This window comes from Delphinus delphis, chromosome 10, assembly GCF_949987515.2.
Source record: "Delphinus delphis chromosome 10, mDelDel1.2, whole genome shotgun sequence".
Classification (NCBI taxonomy): domain Eukaryota; kingdom Metazoa; phylum Chordata; class Mammalia; order Artiodactyla; family Delphinidae; genus Delphinus; species Delphinus delphis.
Window position 1 is genome coordinate 38,631,971 of NC_082692.2, and position 14,275 is coordinate 38,646,245.

Below are 14,275 nucleotides of genomic sequence, written 5' to 3' on the forward strand. Positions count from 1 at the left end.
AGAGTCATGTACCCCCATGATTTATTGAAATTACTGTCCCCATTGTAAGTTCTTGGCTCCTTTGTTATAAATTAATTGACCATATATGTGTGGATTTATTTCTGGCCTATGACTATAACTGAATTTTTCTAGTCCTTTTGATGAGAGCAGATACTGTTGGAGCTCTGTGAGAATGCTGGGCACTATTCCCTCTAATCCTTTCAGATGATTTTTTTCCCCTCTAGTAGTTTCCTCATATACCTATGCTGATTACTACTCTACTGAATACTTGAGGGGGATCCCTTTTTAGATCTCCAGGGTACTCTTTCTCTGCAGCTCTCTCCTCGCTAGTATTGTTCTGTGAACCATAGCTGCTGCCTTGATCTCCCAGGACTCTCAGCTCCGTCTATTTAACTCAAGGGGTTTGCTTGGAGAGTCTCAAGACAGTAAGAAGACAGTGATCTCTCAGGGAGATCTTCTTTGTCCAGGGTCTTTAAATCTGTTGTTTTATGTATTTTGTCTGATTTTGTTGTTGTCGCTTAAAGCAAGAGGGTTAAGCCAGTCCCTGTTACTCCATCTTGACTGCAGCAGAAGTTCCTAGATGTATGTTTAACTCTAAGAAATTACCAACCAGTTTTCCAAAGTAGTTGTACCATTTTATACTTCTGTTAGCATAATATGGGAGTTCTAATTGCTCCATATGCTCATCTACATTTGGTCATGTTAGTCTTTTTATTTTAGTTATTCTGTTGAGTTTGAAATAGTATCATCCTGTAATTTTGATTTGTATTTTCTGAGGTAGTCATGTCCCGTTTTTAATATTCTTTAATTAAGAACGGTTCCTGGGCTTCCCTGGTGGCGCAGTGGTTGAGAGTCCGCCTGCTGATGCAGGGGACATGGGTTCGTGCCCCGGTCTGGGAAGATCCCATATGCCGTGGAGCAGCTAGGCCCGTGAGCCGTGGCCGCTGAACCTGCCCGTCTGGAGCCTGTGCTCCGCAACGGGAGAGGCCACAACAGTGAGAGGCCCACATACCGCAAAAAAAAAAAAAAAAAAAAAAAAAAAAAAAACGGTTCCTTTCATGGCATTCACTCACCCCCCACTCACCCCCACCCCCCACCAGCCAGAGAATCCAGGCCAGTTGTATTGTTCCTTAATTTGGATTTGTCTGATTATTTCCTCATGATTGAGTTCATTAATCATTTTTGTCAAGTATACTACATGGATGATGTTTTATTTTTCTCAGTGTATCACATCAGAGGGCACATAATGTGAATTTGTGCTTATCATTGGTGATGATATGTTTGATTACATGGTTAAGGCAGTGTCTGCTCGATTTCCCTGTTTAAAAGTATCTTTTTCCTTTTATAATTAATAAGCAACCTATGGGGTGATAGTGTGACACTGTGAGAATTCTTTTTCCCCTAGCAATCTTCACTTAGTAGTTTTAGTATTCATTGGTTCTTATCTGAATCAGTTCAGTTATTACTATAATGATGATAAAATGGTAATTTTTTATTTCTGTCATACTTTATATATTTATTAGTTGACTTTTTCTCTGAAGAAGACATTTTCCTCCCCGAACACACACTTACTTTAGTATCCCATTTGGATTCATTCTGTTTTTAATTTATAAGCTAATTCATAACTTCACTCTTTAAAATGTCAACTTTGGCCAGTGGCTTCTTTTTTAAAAAAATAGATTTATTTTATTTATTTATTGGTTGCGTTGGGTCTTCATTGCTGTGCACAGGCTTTCTCTAGTTGCGGCAAGCGGGGGCTACTCTTCGTTGAGGTGCGGTGGCTTCTCTTGTTGTGGAGCACGGGCTCTAGGAGCACAGGCTTAGTAGTTGTGGTGCACGGGCCCAGATGCTCTGTGGCATGTGGGATCTTTCCGGACCAGGGCTCGAACCCATGTCCCCTGCATTGGCAGGCGGATTCTTAACCAACCAGTGGCTTCTTCAAGCTGGTTGCTGTTTCCTCCTGATGTGTTCCCTTACTGTTGGCACAGCAAGGTATTCCAGGTTTTCCCTGGATTTGGCCATTTCTTTAAGGAGTACAGGTTTTCCTTTAGCGGAGAATCTTATTTAAAACAAAAGTCTGGGGCTTCCCTGGTGGCGCAGTGGTTGAGAGTCCGCCTGCCGATGCAGGGGACAGGGGTTCATGCCCCGGTCCGGGAAGATCCCACATGCCGCAGAGCGGCTGGGCCCGTGAGCCATGGCCGCTGAGCCTGCGCGTCTGGAACCTGTGCTCCGCAACAGGAGAGGCCACAGCAGTGAGAGGCCTGCGTACCGCAAAACAAAAACAAAAACAAAAAAACAAAAGTCTGAGCACTAGATCATTATTACATATGTATGTCTTGACTTTCCAATTTATGTAGAAGCTTCTAGAGGTCGAAAATACCAACATCTTCAGACTAAAATCCCTGCAGTGCCCTAGCCCTGGCACTACCATGCCCAAAGAGTATTCCTGTTATGAGGCGTGATTAGGGTGTTCATACGTAAGAGAACACATGGTGGCAGTAGAATCAAGATTAGTGTTGTAAAGTAAAGAGCATAAAGCAAGTCAGTTTCCTATTTTTTTTAAATGTTGACATTTACATTTTTTATCTCGTTTTGGTACATTGTCTTCTTTCGCTAAAGCCAAATTTATTTTTCCTTGCTTTGATACTATGAGAGTAGGCGTTGTTACCCTGGACGTTAGTTTCGACATCAGGGAAGAGACTAATCAACACCGTAAGCCTAGTGCTTTCACTAACTTTATGTATATGTTTCACTTTTATTTTTATCACTGAGTGTTTTAATGTGCATAGTTTTATTAATAAACCAGCACCCCAGAGTTTTCCATATTTTGGGTATTTTCTGTGACTAAAGCATTAATTAACCTTTAGAATGTCAGAATATTGACAGCTACATTTTCTTTTTTAGTCAAGCTCTATAATTCTTTATACTGAAAGAATACAATAATAATTTCATTGAGGTGGAACACAGCTTGTCTTGCCCCCTTTCTTCTCTTCTGTCACCCTTTTCCTCCTTAACAAACTCCTAGATATCTGCATGGTGTTTGAAGTTTTGGGGCATCATCTGCTCAAGTGGATCATCAAGTCCAATTATCAAGGGCTTCCTTTGCCTTGTGTCAAAAAAATTATTCAGCAAGTATGTATCTTAATATTTTCTATGTGGTGGGTTTTTTTTAAGGTTATACTCCATTTATAGTTATTATAAAATATTGGCTTATATTCCTTGTGTTGTGCAGTATATCCTTGTAGCTTATTTATTTTATACATAATAGTTTGTATGTGGTAATTTTTTTAGATTCTTAAAGTGTCAGGAGTTTCCTATTTCCAATAGAATTTTTATTTTTAAAGCTAGGTTTTTTTAATTGCTGAAATTATTTATTCAGCCCCTATTTATTGTGTTTATTCTGTTTTTAAATGTTTTAGTGTAATCATTTTCCCCCAGGTTCATCTTCTGTAATAATTATTAGATGGGGAGCTGAGTGTAATGCCTGATTTTAGAAATTTGGAGCCCTTATCTAGAAGTTCTGGTTGCAAAAATTGATTATATATTAATAGAAAATTGTCAGATTATTACCGTCTCTTTATATAACATTATTCATGAGCATTTTCTCATATTCTAAACAGCTTTCAATATATAGTGAAGAAGTTTGTCATCAGGAAAGTGGTAATACTTCAGAGGGCAAACAGTTTGTTTAGATAATGTGTTTTGTTGGACAGAGCTCCAAACTGGAAAGCAAGAGACCTCAGTTCTTCATCAACAAGGAAATTTGAATTTAAAGATACCTAAATCTCTTTCATGACCTACATTTCAGTAGTTAAAGGACAATGTCAACTGTTTATTCTTCGTCTCTGTAATGTATCAATAAATATCTCCAAATAGAATTAGCTTTGTAAAACTTGGAAGAACTTTTTATTGTAAATAAACTCTTGCCTTTGTTCATAGTTTACAATTAATCTTTCTGGGGAAGTTTGTTGTGCTTTAAAAAAAAATGCTTTCTTTGTAGAAAACTACCATATCATTTTTATTTTTTCAAAATGTTGCATTGTGATTTCTTCCTTCTCCAGAAAGACTTGTATTTTGTGTTTGCAAGTCTACTGCTCTATTCCCATTCAGGTGTTACAGGGTCTGGATTATTTACACACCAAGTGCCGTATCATCCACACTGACATTAAACCAGAAAACATCTTGTTGTCAGTGAATGAACAGTACATCCGGAGGCTGGCTGCAGAAGCAACAGAATGGCAGCGATCTGGAGCTCCTCCACCTTCTGGATCTGCAGGTATATTTTCTTTGAGGACTTCACTTTCATTAGAAGTTAAGAGAAGTTCTTGTTTTTATTCTATTACCTGACAGTTAAGTAAAAGTAAAGCACCACTAATTCATTTAACAGTAAGATACAATAAGTACTTACATAAGAAGTAGTTCCAGCCTTCAAAGGACTTTTTATACTCAGTATTATTCCCATAGGAGAAGAAGACTGTGCCTTTTAGGTCCAGATATGTTGTGTATTGTAAAAGCTGATTCATGTTGTTGTTAAAATGTTCTCTCTTGTGATTTGATGGTCTTTTTTGATGTTCATACATGCTCACCTATGTGAATCAGTGATCCCTGTGCAGGGGCAAGATAACATTGCTAGTAAGAGCTTGGATTTAAGCACTGGAGTGGACATACCTATTTGGACTCCTTGCTTCATTCATTTAATGACCTTGGGCACATGACTTGACTTCTTTTTTCTCATGCAGGAGTTACTTGGATTAAATTTCATGTTAAAGCAGTTAGTAGTATGCCACACAGTATTATGCGTTAAATAAATGGTGGCTACTATGATTATGATGATTTTTTTCCATTTGTGGTACAGATTTTAATTTTCGTAGTTTAATTATATTTGAGGAACTCTCTTGATCCTCAAGTTGAAATATCAATTATCCAGAGACTTCCTTTGAAAAAGAAGACCTACAAAGGGGGCAAGGGGCAGTTGTTCAATGGGAATAGTTTCATTTTTGCACAATGAAAAAGTTCTAGAAATGTTACACTGTGTGAAATTAACACTACTGAACTGTATGCTTAAGGATGGTTAAGAGGGAAATTGTATATTACAAGTTTCTTACCACAATTTAAAAAAAAAATTTTTTTTTTTTTTTAAGGAAGACTGAAGATTCTACCTCCCACCTAAGCTAAACTAATATCCATAACATGCTATGTAATAAATTACTGTAGCTTTTGATGCCACTCTCCTTTTAAAACTGACAAGTGTCACAGGGAAGAATTAGTCCTGGGTGGGGATGAGAGGGTTGTTGCCTATCCTTTTCTGTTTTAAGCAGTACATGGGAATGAGTTTTTAGCAGCATTAATGATGTAAATCAGAAAGGAGGACTTGGTTCTTTGCATATATTGATGCTATCTGGAGAAGAATTTATTAAAATTTATTTTAAGTTTGTTGACTTTTGTATGCATTGTTTGTTCTTTTAAAAAAAATAATGTTGCTTCTACCAAAATTGCTTAAAAACAGTAGTTCTCTCTACAATATAAACTGTACAAGAAAGACTTTTCATTCTGGTAGGGTGTCTTAGTTTATATTGCCTGCTGAATGCAAGGATTCTTACTTGGTTTTCTTTTCTTTTCAGTCAGTACTGCACCCCAGCCTAAACCAGTAAGTATAAGGTGTTTCTATATTTAATTCTGATCTATGGGCAATGGGCAGGGATTCTTCTGTTATGGATCACAGTTTATTTAGAGTTTGGAAACCAGAAAAAAAATATATTCCTGCACTTCTATAATTTTCTCCAATAAATTCCTGTGCATCTTCAGCAAGTTTGTAGTGGTGAGGTTTCCATAAATTTGAGCATGAGAGTGGACCAGCCCCACAGACTGTTCAGAGGACCAAGATTTGTTGTTAATTTTGTTTTAATTTGGTTTCTTGAGAGTATCTGCATTTTTTAAATTAATGAAAAGCTTAAGTGCTATGTTAGGACAAGAGTGGAATTTAACTAGGAAGTAATTAAAATTAACAGTTATCTCCAACTGGGGATAATGGATTAGCCACCTGAAGGCTTTATCTGTTTGTAATCTCCGCCCAGGCTGACAAAATGTCAAAGAATAAGAAGAAGAAATTGAAGAAGAAGCAGAAGCGCCAGGCAGAATTACTAGAGAAGCGAATGCAGGAAATTGAGGAAATGGAGAAAGAGTCGGGCCCTGGACAAAAAAGACCAAACAAGCAAGAAGAATCAGAGAGTCCTGTTGAAAGACCCTTGAAAGAGAACCCACCTAATAAAATGACCCAAGAAAAACTTGGTATAAATAGAGCATCACAAAAATTACTTTATAGCAAACTTTAACATTAATTTATCATTGTTTTATAATATAGTGGTTTCATGCATATACAACATCTCTGGGGGTGTCGTTATACAGTAAGAATACAGAATTTGTCATAAATGTTAGGTAGGTAATATTCAAATGTAATTTCTAACTTTTCTCAGGATATGCAACGTAGACCTCATTTAGCAATTGGGTAAGAATAAGAAGATCTTTGTCCTTTCATAAATAGATTTTAGATGTGCAGTCATGTTTTTATGTCACCCTGTATAAGTTCTAGAAAACGTTTTAATCTTGTGGAGAGATTTTTTTTGTGTTCTTTCACGCATATGCATACACGTACATCCTTTTTGTCTTTGTTCCTTAGAAGAGTCAAGTACCATTCACCAGGATCAAACACTTACGGAACATGGTGTAGAGGGTGGTGCAGCAGAAATAAATTGCAATGGAGTAATTGAAGTCGTTAATTATACTGAGAACAATAATAAAGAAACATTGAGGCTTAAAGAGGATCTACATAATGCTAATGGCTGTGATGTCCAAAATTTGAAGCAGGAACCTCGTTTTCTAAGTTCCCAAAATGGAGACAGCAGCACATCTCAAGAAACAGACTCCTGTACACCTGTAACCTCTGAGGTGTCAGATACCATGATGTGCCAGTCTTCATCAAATGTAGACCGGTCATTCAGTGCACAGGACATTAGCCAACTTCAAGAAAGCATTCGAGCAGAGATACCCTGTGAAGATGAGCAAGAGCAAGAACATAATGGACCACTAGACAACAAAGGTACTTCCCTAGGACTCCTTCCCTGCATAACATGTTCATGAATTTCTAATAAGTCAGACAGACAAAGACAAATAATGTATGTTATCACTTATCTGTGGAACCTAAAAAATAAAACAGATGAATTCAGCAAAACAGAAACAGACTCACAGATATAGAGAATGATAGGTGGTTACCAGTGTGGAGAGGGAGGAAGGGAAAGGAGGAGGGGTGGGAGTAGGGGATTGAGAGGAACAAGCTACCATATATAATAAAATAGATAGGCTACAGGGATATATTGTACAGCACAGGGAAATATAGCATTACTTTTTGGTGACTTTAAATGGATTATAATCTATAAAAATTCTGAGTTGCTGTGTTTTATACCTGAAACTAATATGTTGTAAATCAGCTATACAATTTTTTTAAATTCACCACATAGAAAAAAATTTTTCATGAATTTCTAAACTAAAAGTACCATTGTTGTTATAAATATAGCTTTACAGCAGGTGTCCAAGTCACCTTCAGTGTGTAAATGTGTAGCTCAGTTTGATTTTTATTGGCTAAACAGTGAGTGTACAGCATTTTACTTGTTGCTGTGAAGGCAGAGGTTTTAATTCTGGGAAGTCAGGGTGTTGCTTTACTTGGTTTATTTTAGAAAATTTATTGTAGGTTGCCAGTTGGGGACCTGGGTGAATTACTTCGTAGAGTTTCATTAACCTTTGGTTATTTCTGTGTTCATTGAACAGTCTTATTGATGATACCTGTTGTCTATAGGAAAATCCACTGCTGGAAATTTTCTTGTTAATCCCCTTGAGCCAAAAAATGCAGAAAAGCTCCAAGTGAAGATTGCTGATCTTGGAAATGCCTGTTGGGTGGTAAGTGAAACTTGTCTCAGTCTTTTGAAGTGACTGGGGATAGATGAGAACTTGGACTTAGTTGTGCTAAAAGAAGAAAACATCTGCAGTTCTATACCCAAATTGCCAGTTAACATTTTAGTGAACTTTTTTTTACTTTTTCTTTTAACCATTTACACGAGTAGAGAGAATGGTATGATCCTGCCCCTATTCCAGGTACCTGTCACCCAGATTCAGTAATGTCAACTCCTGGCCGGTTTTGTTTTATCTATATCCTCATTGACTTTCATACTCTCAATACCCACGTTCATACTTTCCCCTATTTTTAAAATCAGCATCTAACTTATTAATTGTAACCTGTTAATTCATTTAATATATTTCGAACACTTTTGTCAACCAGAAATTTACATCAAATTCAGTTGGTTATGTGATATTTGCCAGTATACTATAACCTTTACATACTCTTGACAGTTCTTTGTGATGAACATCTTTGCTCATGAGTCTTTTGAAGTTGACCTTAGGATGTCCTAGACATGAAATTACTAAGTCAGAAGTTGGGTACCTTTTTTAAAGGAGGTTTTTGACATATAGTGTCATATTAATACTGTTGTTTACCTAGTTAAGAATGCTTTTTGTGGTTTTTTTGTTTGTTTGTTTGTTTTGCGGTACGCGGGCCTCTCACTGTTGTGGCCTCTCCCGTTGTGAAGCACAGGCTCCGGACGTGCAGGCTCAGCGGCCATGGCTCACGGGCCCAGCCGCTCCGCAGCATGTGGGATCCTCCCGGACCGGGGCACAAACCCGTGTCCCCTGCATCGGCAGGCAGACTCTCAACCACTGCACCACCAGGGAAGCCCTTTTGTGTTATTTTTAATGAATATCTTTAAAAAATCTACAATAGAATGATTTGCACATAAATGATACTATTCAAAGAGCTGTATGCTTTGTAAACAGGGATATTGGAGACAGTTTGAGGCAAAATCCACTTTAATAGGTCTTAGGCTTACTTTTGTACTTCAAATTCCCTATTCCACATGACATCCTATATCTAGTGGTTCATAACCTAGAAGGATCTCACTTTCAATATCGATTCTAGAATATTGTGATAACTTTGTGGAAAAACTGAAGTCAGTGCTTAGCACTGACTGATAGAAATGTAGAAAAGCTTTTCAAGGAATTAGAATTATTTCACCACGCCACTAGACAGTCCAGGCCACCATATATTTTCACCTGGGTGAGTTACATTAGCCTCCTCACTTCTCTCTTCTGTTGTCCTTCCCTCTTACTGACTGTTCTCAACATAGCTCTCAGAGTGATCCTTTTAAATGCAAGTCACGTCAGATATTCTTAAAACCTTGTGGTGACTTCCTTCAGAATGAGTGCCAAAGTCCTTACCATGGCCCACACACCACCAAGCAAAAAACACTTATTATTTCTTCTGCCTGGAATTCTCTTCCCAAGATAATGTGTATAATTCACTCCTTCATTTTCTTCAAGTTCCTATTGAGATGTCATCTTACCCAGGGAGATCTTCCCCTGAACACCTAACATACAGTAATTAGCAAACCACCACTCTTTACACCCATTTTCTTTTTCTTCCTCTCCTCCCTCAATTCTTTTTTCTCCACAACACTTAACCCAATCTGATACTAGATATTTGTTTGTTTAATATCCCTCTCGCTATAATGTATGTCCCATCACAGCAGAGATTTTTTTCATTCACTGCTGTATCTATGGTACTTAGATCAGTGCCTGATATATAGGAGGTGCTCATTAAATATTCAAGTAAAACAATTACAGAGGAAAATATTGCCTCTGTAACAAATATCACATGGTATAAACTTCAAACGTTTGTCAGTTTTCTGCTCACATCATGTTTCAACCTCCTTTGCCTTTGTGTTTGGAACACCTTCCTTCATGCCTGCGTATGCGTTTGGCATACTCTGCTTTATTTGGGTGCAGTCTTTCCTGTCATTTTTACTACAACAGAATTAATCTCTCTCTCTTCAACTATTATATACATTTTTTAATGGGTCTCTGTGCTAAAATGACTTTACATTCTTCTCATCCATTTATTCATTCAGCAAATATATTGGTACATATTCTGACCTGGGTACTAGGACAGTGGTGAACTGGACATGGGTGCCTTGTCCTGCTGGATCTTGGTCTAATCTCACATCTTGTTGGTCTCTTAAGCACAGCAGCATGTGGTATTTGGTAATGGAATTTTACATGATTTTCAAAGAGTTTGATTTTTTCAAATATTATACTTTTGCTCATCAGTTATGCACATGCATATATAGTTTAGGGACACTTACATAGATTTTGATTCAAAAGTCTGTCCCCCCTCCCTTTGCCAATTTGTCACTCCCCACATGAGGGTATTTACCTTCGCATTGCTAATAAATAAATTGAGTATATTGCTTCCAATTCTTTTTTTTCAGTTTTAGGTATTTCTGCCTTTTCGAAAGTAGGACTTATCTACCACTACAACTATCCCCTATCTTGTCAATTTAATATGACTTGGCTAAATGACTCCATGTTTACATTATTAGGACTCTAACGCTGTCTTCAGCTGAAATAAGCATATATTGTGGTATGATTCCTTTTCCCTTTCTGCCTAACACTGTGTTTCATTTGCTTAGTTGTCTTTGTATTACTTATCACTTAATTCCACCCCACACTTTGATCCAGTGCTATGATTACACTTTAATACACATGGATACCTTGGGTATTGTTTCAACTTTTTCTTCCTAAAGAGCTCTATCCTGGAACCTGTGCTCTGCTAATTTGTGTTCATCTCTTGGGTTGCCCTGTAGCTTGCTGCATCACTGACACTTGGGATTTCCTTTCATAAATGTCCTGGAGATTATTTTTATATCCCGTTTCCTGTCTCTCTGATCTTCTTTCTTGGTTTACTCCATCATGGTTTTTGTTTGTTTGTTGTTTGTTTGCTTGTTTTAATATCTTTATTGGAATATAATTGCTTTACAATGGTGTATTAGTTTCTGCTTTATATCAAAGTGAATCAGCTATACCTATACATATATCCCCATATCTCCTCCCTCTTGCATCTCCTACCCTCCCTATTTTGTTTGTTTGTTTGAAGTATATACAACTTCTAGTAGCTTCCTCAGAAAGGGTGTGTGTGATTGAGGGAGTGGGCATGCTTGTATGTCTAATAATGTCTTTATTCTGTTTTTACACTCAGTTGGCTGCATGTAAAATTCTAGGTTGAAAATCATTTTCCCTCAGAATGTTTGTCATTGCTCCATTGTTTTCTAGTTTCCTGTCTTATTGCTGCTAAAAGACCAAAGTCATTCTGATTCTTGGACCTTTGTATGAAGCCTTTTCCCCTGTGAAAGTCTGCAGGATCATTTCACAGCGATGTGCCTCATGAGGTCTGTTTTCATCGATTAGCTAAGGGACCCAGTGTGCACTTTCAGTATTGAAACTCTGGTTCTTTGGTTTTGATTCTTTCTTGATTTTTTTTCTCTTTTTTAATTCTCTAGCTCTGAAATCTCATTATTCAAATGTTAGATTTATGCAGGTTCTCTCATTTTCTTTCTCTCCTATTTTCTAGATTTTTCTTTTTGCTTATTTTCTGGGAGATTTCTCAGCTTGTTCTTTTAAGCCTTATTTTTTCTTATTTCTCCTATTATATCCTTACTTTCCAAGAGTTCTTTGGTTCCCTGATTATCTCTGAGAGGATATTGATTATTTTTTCATTTTTGACATTTTCTTCTTCTTTTTTTTTTTAAATATTCATTTTATCAACCTGTAATTCACAAGTGTCTGATTTTTTTTTTTTGTCTGAATTGGGTCTTCGTTGCTGCATGCAGGCTTTGTCTAGTTGCGGTGAACAGGGGCTACTCTTTGTTGTGGTGCGGTGGCTTCTCTTGTTGCAGAGCACAGGCTCTAGGCGTGTGGGCTTCAGTAGTTGAGGCACGTAGGCTCAGTAGTTGTGGCTCATGGGCTCTAGAGCACAGGCTCAGTAGTTGTGGCGCACAGGCTTAGTTGCTCCACGGCATGTGGGATATTCCCAGACCAGGGATTGAACCCATGTCGCCCGCATCGGCAAGTGGATACTTAACCACTGCGCCATCAGGGAAGTCCTCTACTTCTTTACATAGTGTCTCTTGCCTTCTTTGTTCAGGATCATTAAACAAAAAACTGACCATATGAGTGGAGTGCCAGAAAGCTGTTTGGAAGCTTTGTGCCTGGGTGGTTCTTGTTGACTGTCATTCACTATAAAATGATTTGTCTGAGCTATTTCATTTTCATCCTCAGATGTCAGGGTCTTGGATTGGTCATACTTCCTGCAGAAAACTTACAGTCTTCCTCAGATCTCTTACCTGGGGAGTGAATGCCTGGCTGCTAGTGTTTTGGAAACTGAGTTAAGCAAGAAAACTGGGGTTCAACATGCAATTTACATGTAGTCACTTAATTTCCCTGTTTTCAGGATAGTACTCTCCCCTCAACCATGCCGAGCATCCTCCAGAAACTGTCTTACCCCCTCCAGAGAAACCCTCTAAGTGTCTGTCAGGCCAGGGAAAGGCTGTTATACTGCATCATGCCCTGTGTTCTGGAGCTCTCTTTCTTTAAAAGATATTCTAAAGCAGATTTCTGGAGTACCCTCCCCGCTACTTCCAGAGATACCTGATACCACCGAATCCTGAGCCTTGGGAGGACTACTGTGGAATACCTCACACTGCTTCTCCGCTTTCACCAGTGGCTTATTATTCAGCTTTCCTGGATCCATTAAGACACTTGCCAGTGATCTCTCTGCTTTCCAGCTTCTAAATAGTATTGCTCTGACTCCTTTGTCTTCTCTTTGTCAGTTTATGCTTTAAAAATTAACGCTGGGGGGCTTCCCTGGTGGCGCAGTGGTTGGGAGTCCGTCTGCCGATGCAGGGGACACGGGTTCGTGCCCCGGTCTGGGAGGATCCCGCGTGCCGCGGAGCGGCTGGGACCGTGGGCCGTGGCTGCTGGGCCTGTGTGTCCGGAGCCTGTGCTCCGCGGTGGGAGAGGCCACAGCGGTGAGAGGCCCGCGTACTGCGAAAAAAAAAAAAAGAAAAGAAAAAAATAACGCTGGGGCTTCCCTGGTGGCGCAGTGGTTGAGAGTTCGCCTGCCGATGCAGGGGACACGGGTTCGTGCCCTGGTCCGGGAAGATCCCACATGCCGTGGAGCGGCTGGGCCCGTGAGCCATGGCCGCTGAGCCTGCGCGTCCGGAGCCTGTGCTCTGCAACGGGAGAGACCACAACAGTGAGAGGCCCACGTACCGCAAAAAAAAAAAAAAAAAAAAAATTAACGCTGGATTCGCTACAAAAGTGGAGTTTCAGGAGTGAGTGGATGTGTATGTTTCCAATCCACCTTCTTTACTTTTGCTGATTCTTGACCTCATTTACAGTGTATTTGTAAGGCAGTAGTGAGGCATGATGAGTAAAGACAACTCCCTTGAACAGCATGTTCATTTTTCTAACTGTATCACCTGCAGTACATTTCCATTTCAAACTCAGTATCTGAACCCATTGTTTTCCTGTAAAACCACTTCCCTCTCTAAGTCTCTCCATCCGTGTTTTTGTCGACAGCCTCTACCACAGAGTTCTTTTTGACTCTTCCTCCTTGTCTCCCACTTGAATTGAATTTTTAAATTGTGCTCATTCTTTCTGTGAATGTCCTTGGTTTTAACTCTTCCTTCCCTATTTCCACAGCCATTGTTCAGATGTTCATTACTAAGCCTAGATCTGGCCACAAACCAGAAGATTACTGGAATGGTGTTCTCAGAGGTCCTATCAGTCTTCTTACAGTACACTGTCCTGTTTACTAACGTGCAGTGGTGTTCTCTTGTCTGCCAAATGAAATTGAAACTCTTCAACCTAGCAGTTAGCTATGTTTGGCTTTAGCAAATGTCTTTCTGTGCCTTTATTTATGATGTTCCCTCCACCTGAAGTACTTTTTGCTCTTTTGCAAACTTAGTCCAGTACCCTGTGGAGCTCTGGTCAATGCTGGTTTTTCTACCTGAAGGTTTCTCTGCCTAATTTCTCCTGTTCACAAATGCTGTTCCTTGTTTTTTTGTTTGTTTGTTTTTTAATATTTTAATAGGATTAGAAAATCATCTTTCACACTACATGTTTTAATATTTTCTGAATTTTGTTTCCTGTGTATGACTCATTTGAAGCTGCTTTTTTCTGTATTATTTTTTATTACGGAAAATTTCAAACCTATACAAAAGTAAAGAGTGGAATAATCTCCCCTGCTGTTATACTAGTGTCACCCAGCAATTATCAACTCATTGCCTGTTTTTCACCTATATCCCCACCCTGACACCCACTCGAGATCATTTTG

At 38.8% G+C, this 14,275-nt stretch overlaps 1 protein-coding gene across 3 annotated transcripts in view; it reads left to right on the forward strand.

The window, feature by feature from the left end:
- SRPK1 (SRSF protein kinase 1) overlaps positions 1-14,275 on the forward strand; it is an 81,564-nt gene that overhangs the window by 53,113 nt on the left and 14,176 nt on the right. For all 3 annotated transcript variants that reach the window (XM_060021930.1, XM_060021932.1, XM_060021929.1), the window contains 6 exons: positions 3,026-3,132; positions 4,111-4,276; positions 5,622-5,647; positions 6,075-6,288; positions 6,677-7,096; positions 7,850-7,950. In XM_060021930.1, coding sequence (XP_059877913.1) covers positions 3,026-3,132; positions 4,111-4,276; positions 5,622-5,647; positions 6,075-6,288; positions 6,677-7,096; positions 7,850-7,950 — 1,034 coding nt within the window. The remainder of the gene's footprint in view (positions 1-3,025; positions 3,133-4,110; positions 4,277-5,621; positions 5,648-6,074; positions 6,289-6,676; positions 7,097-7,849; positions 7,951-14,275) is intronic.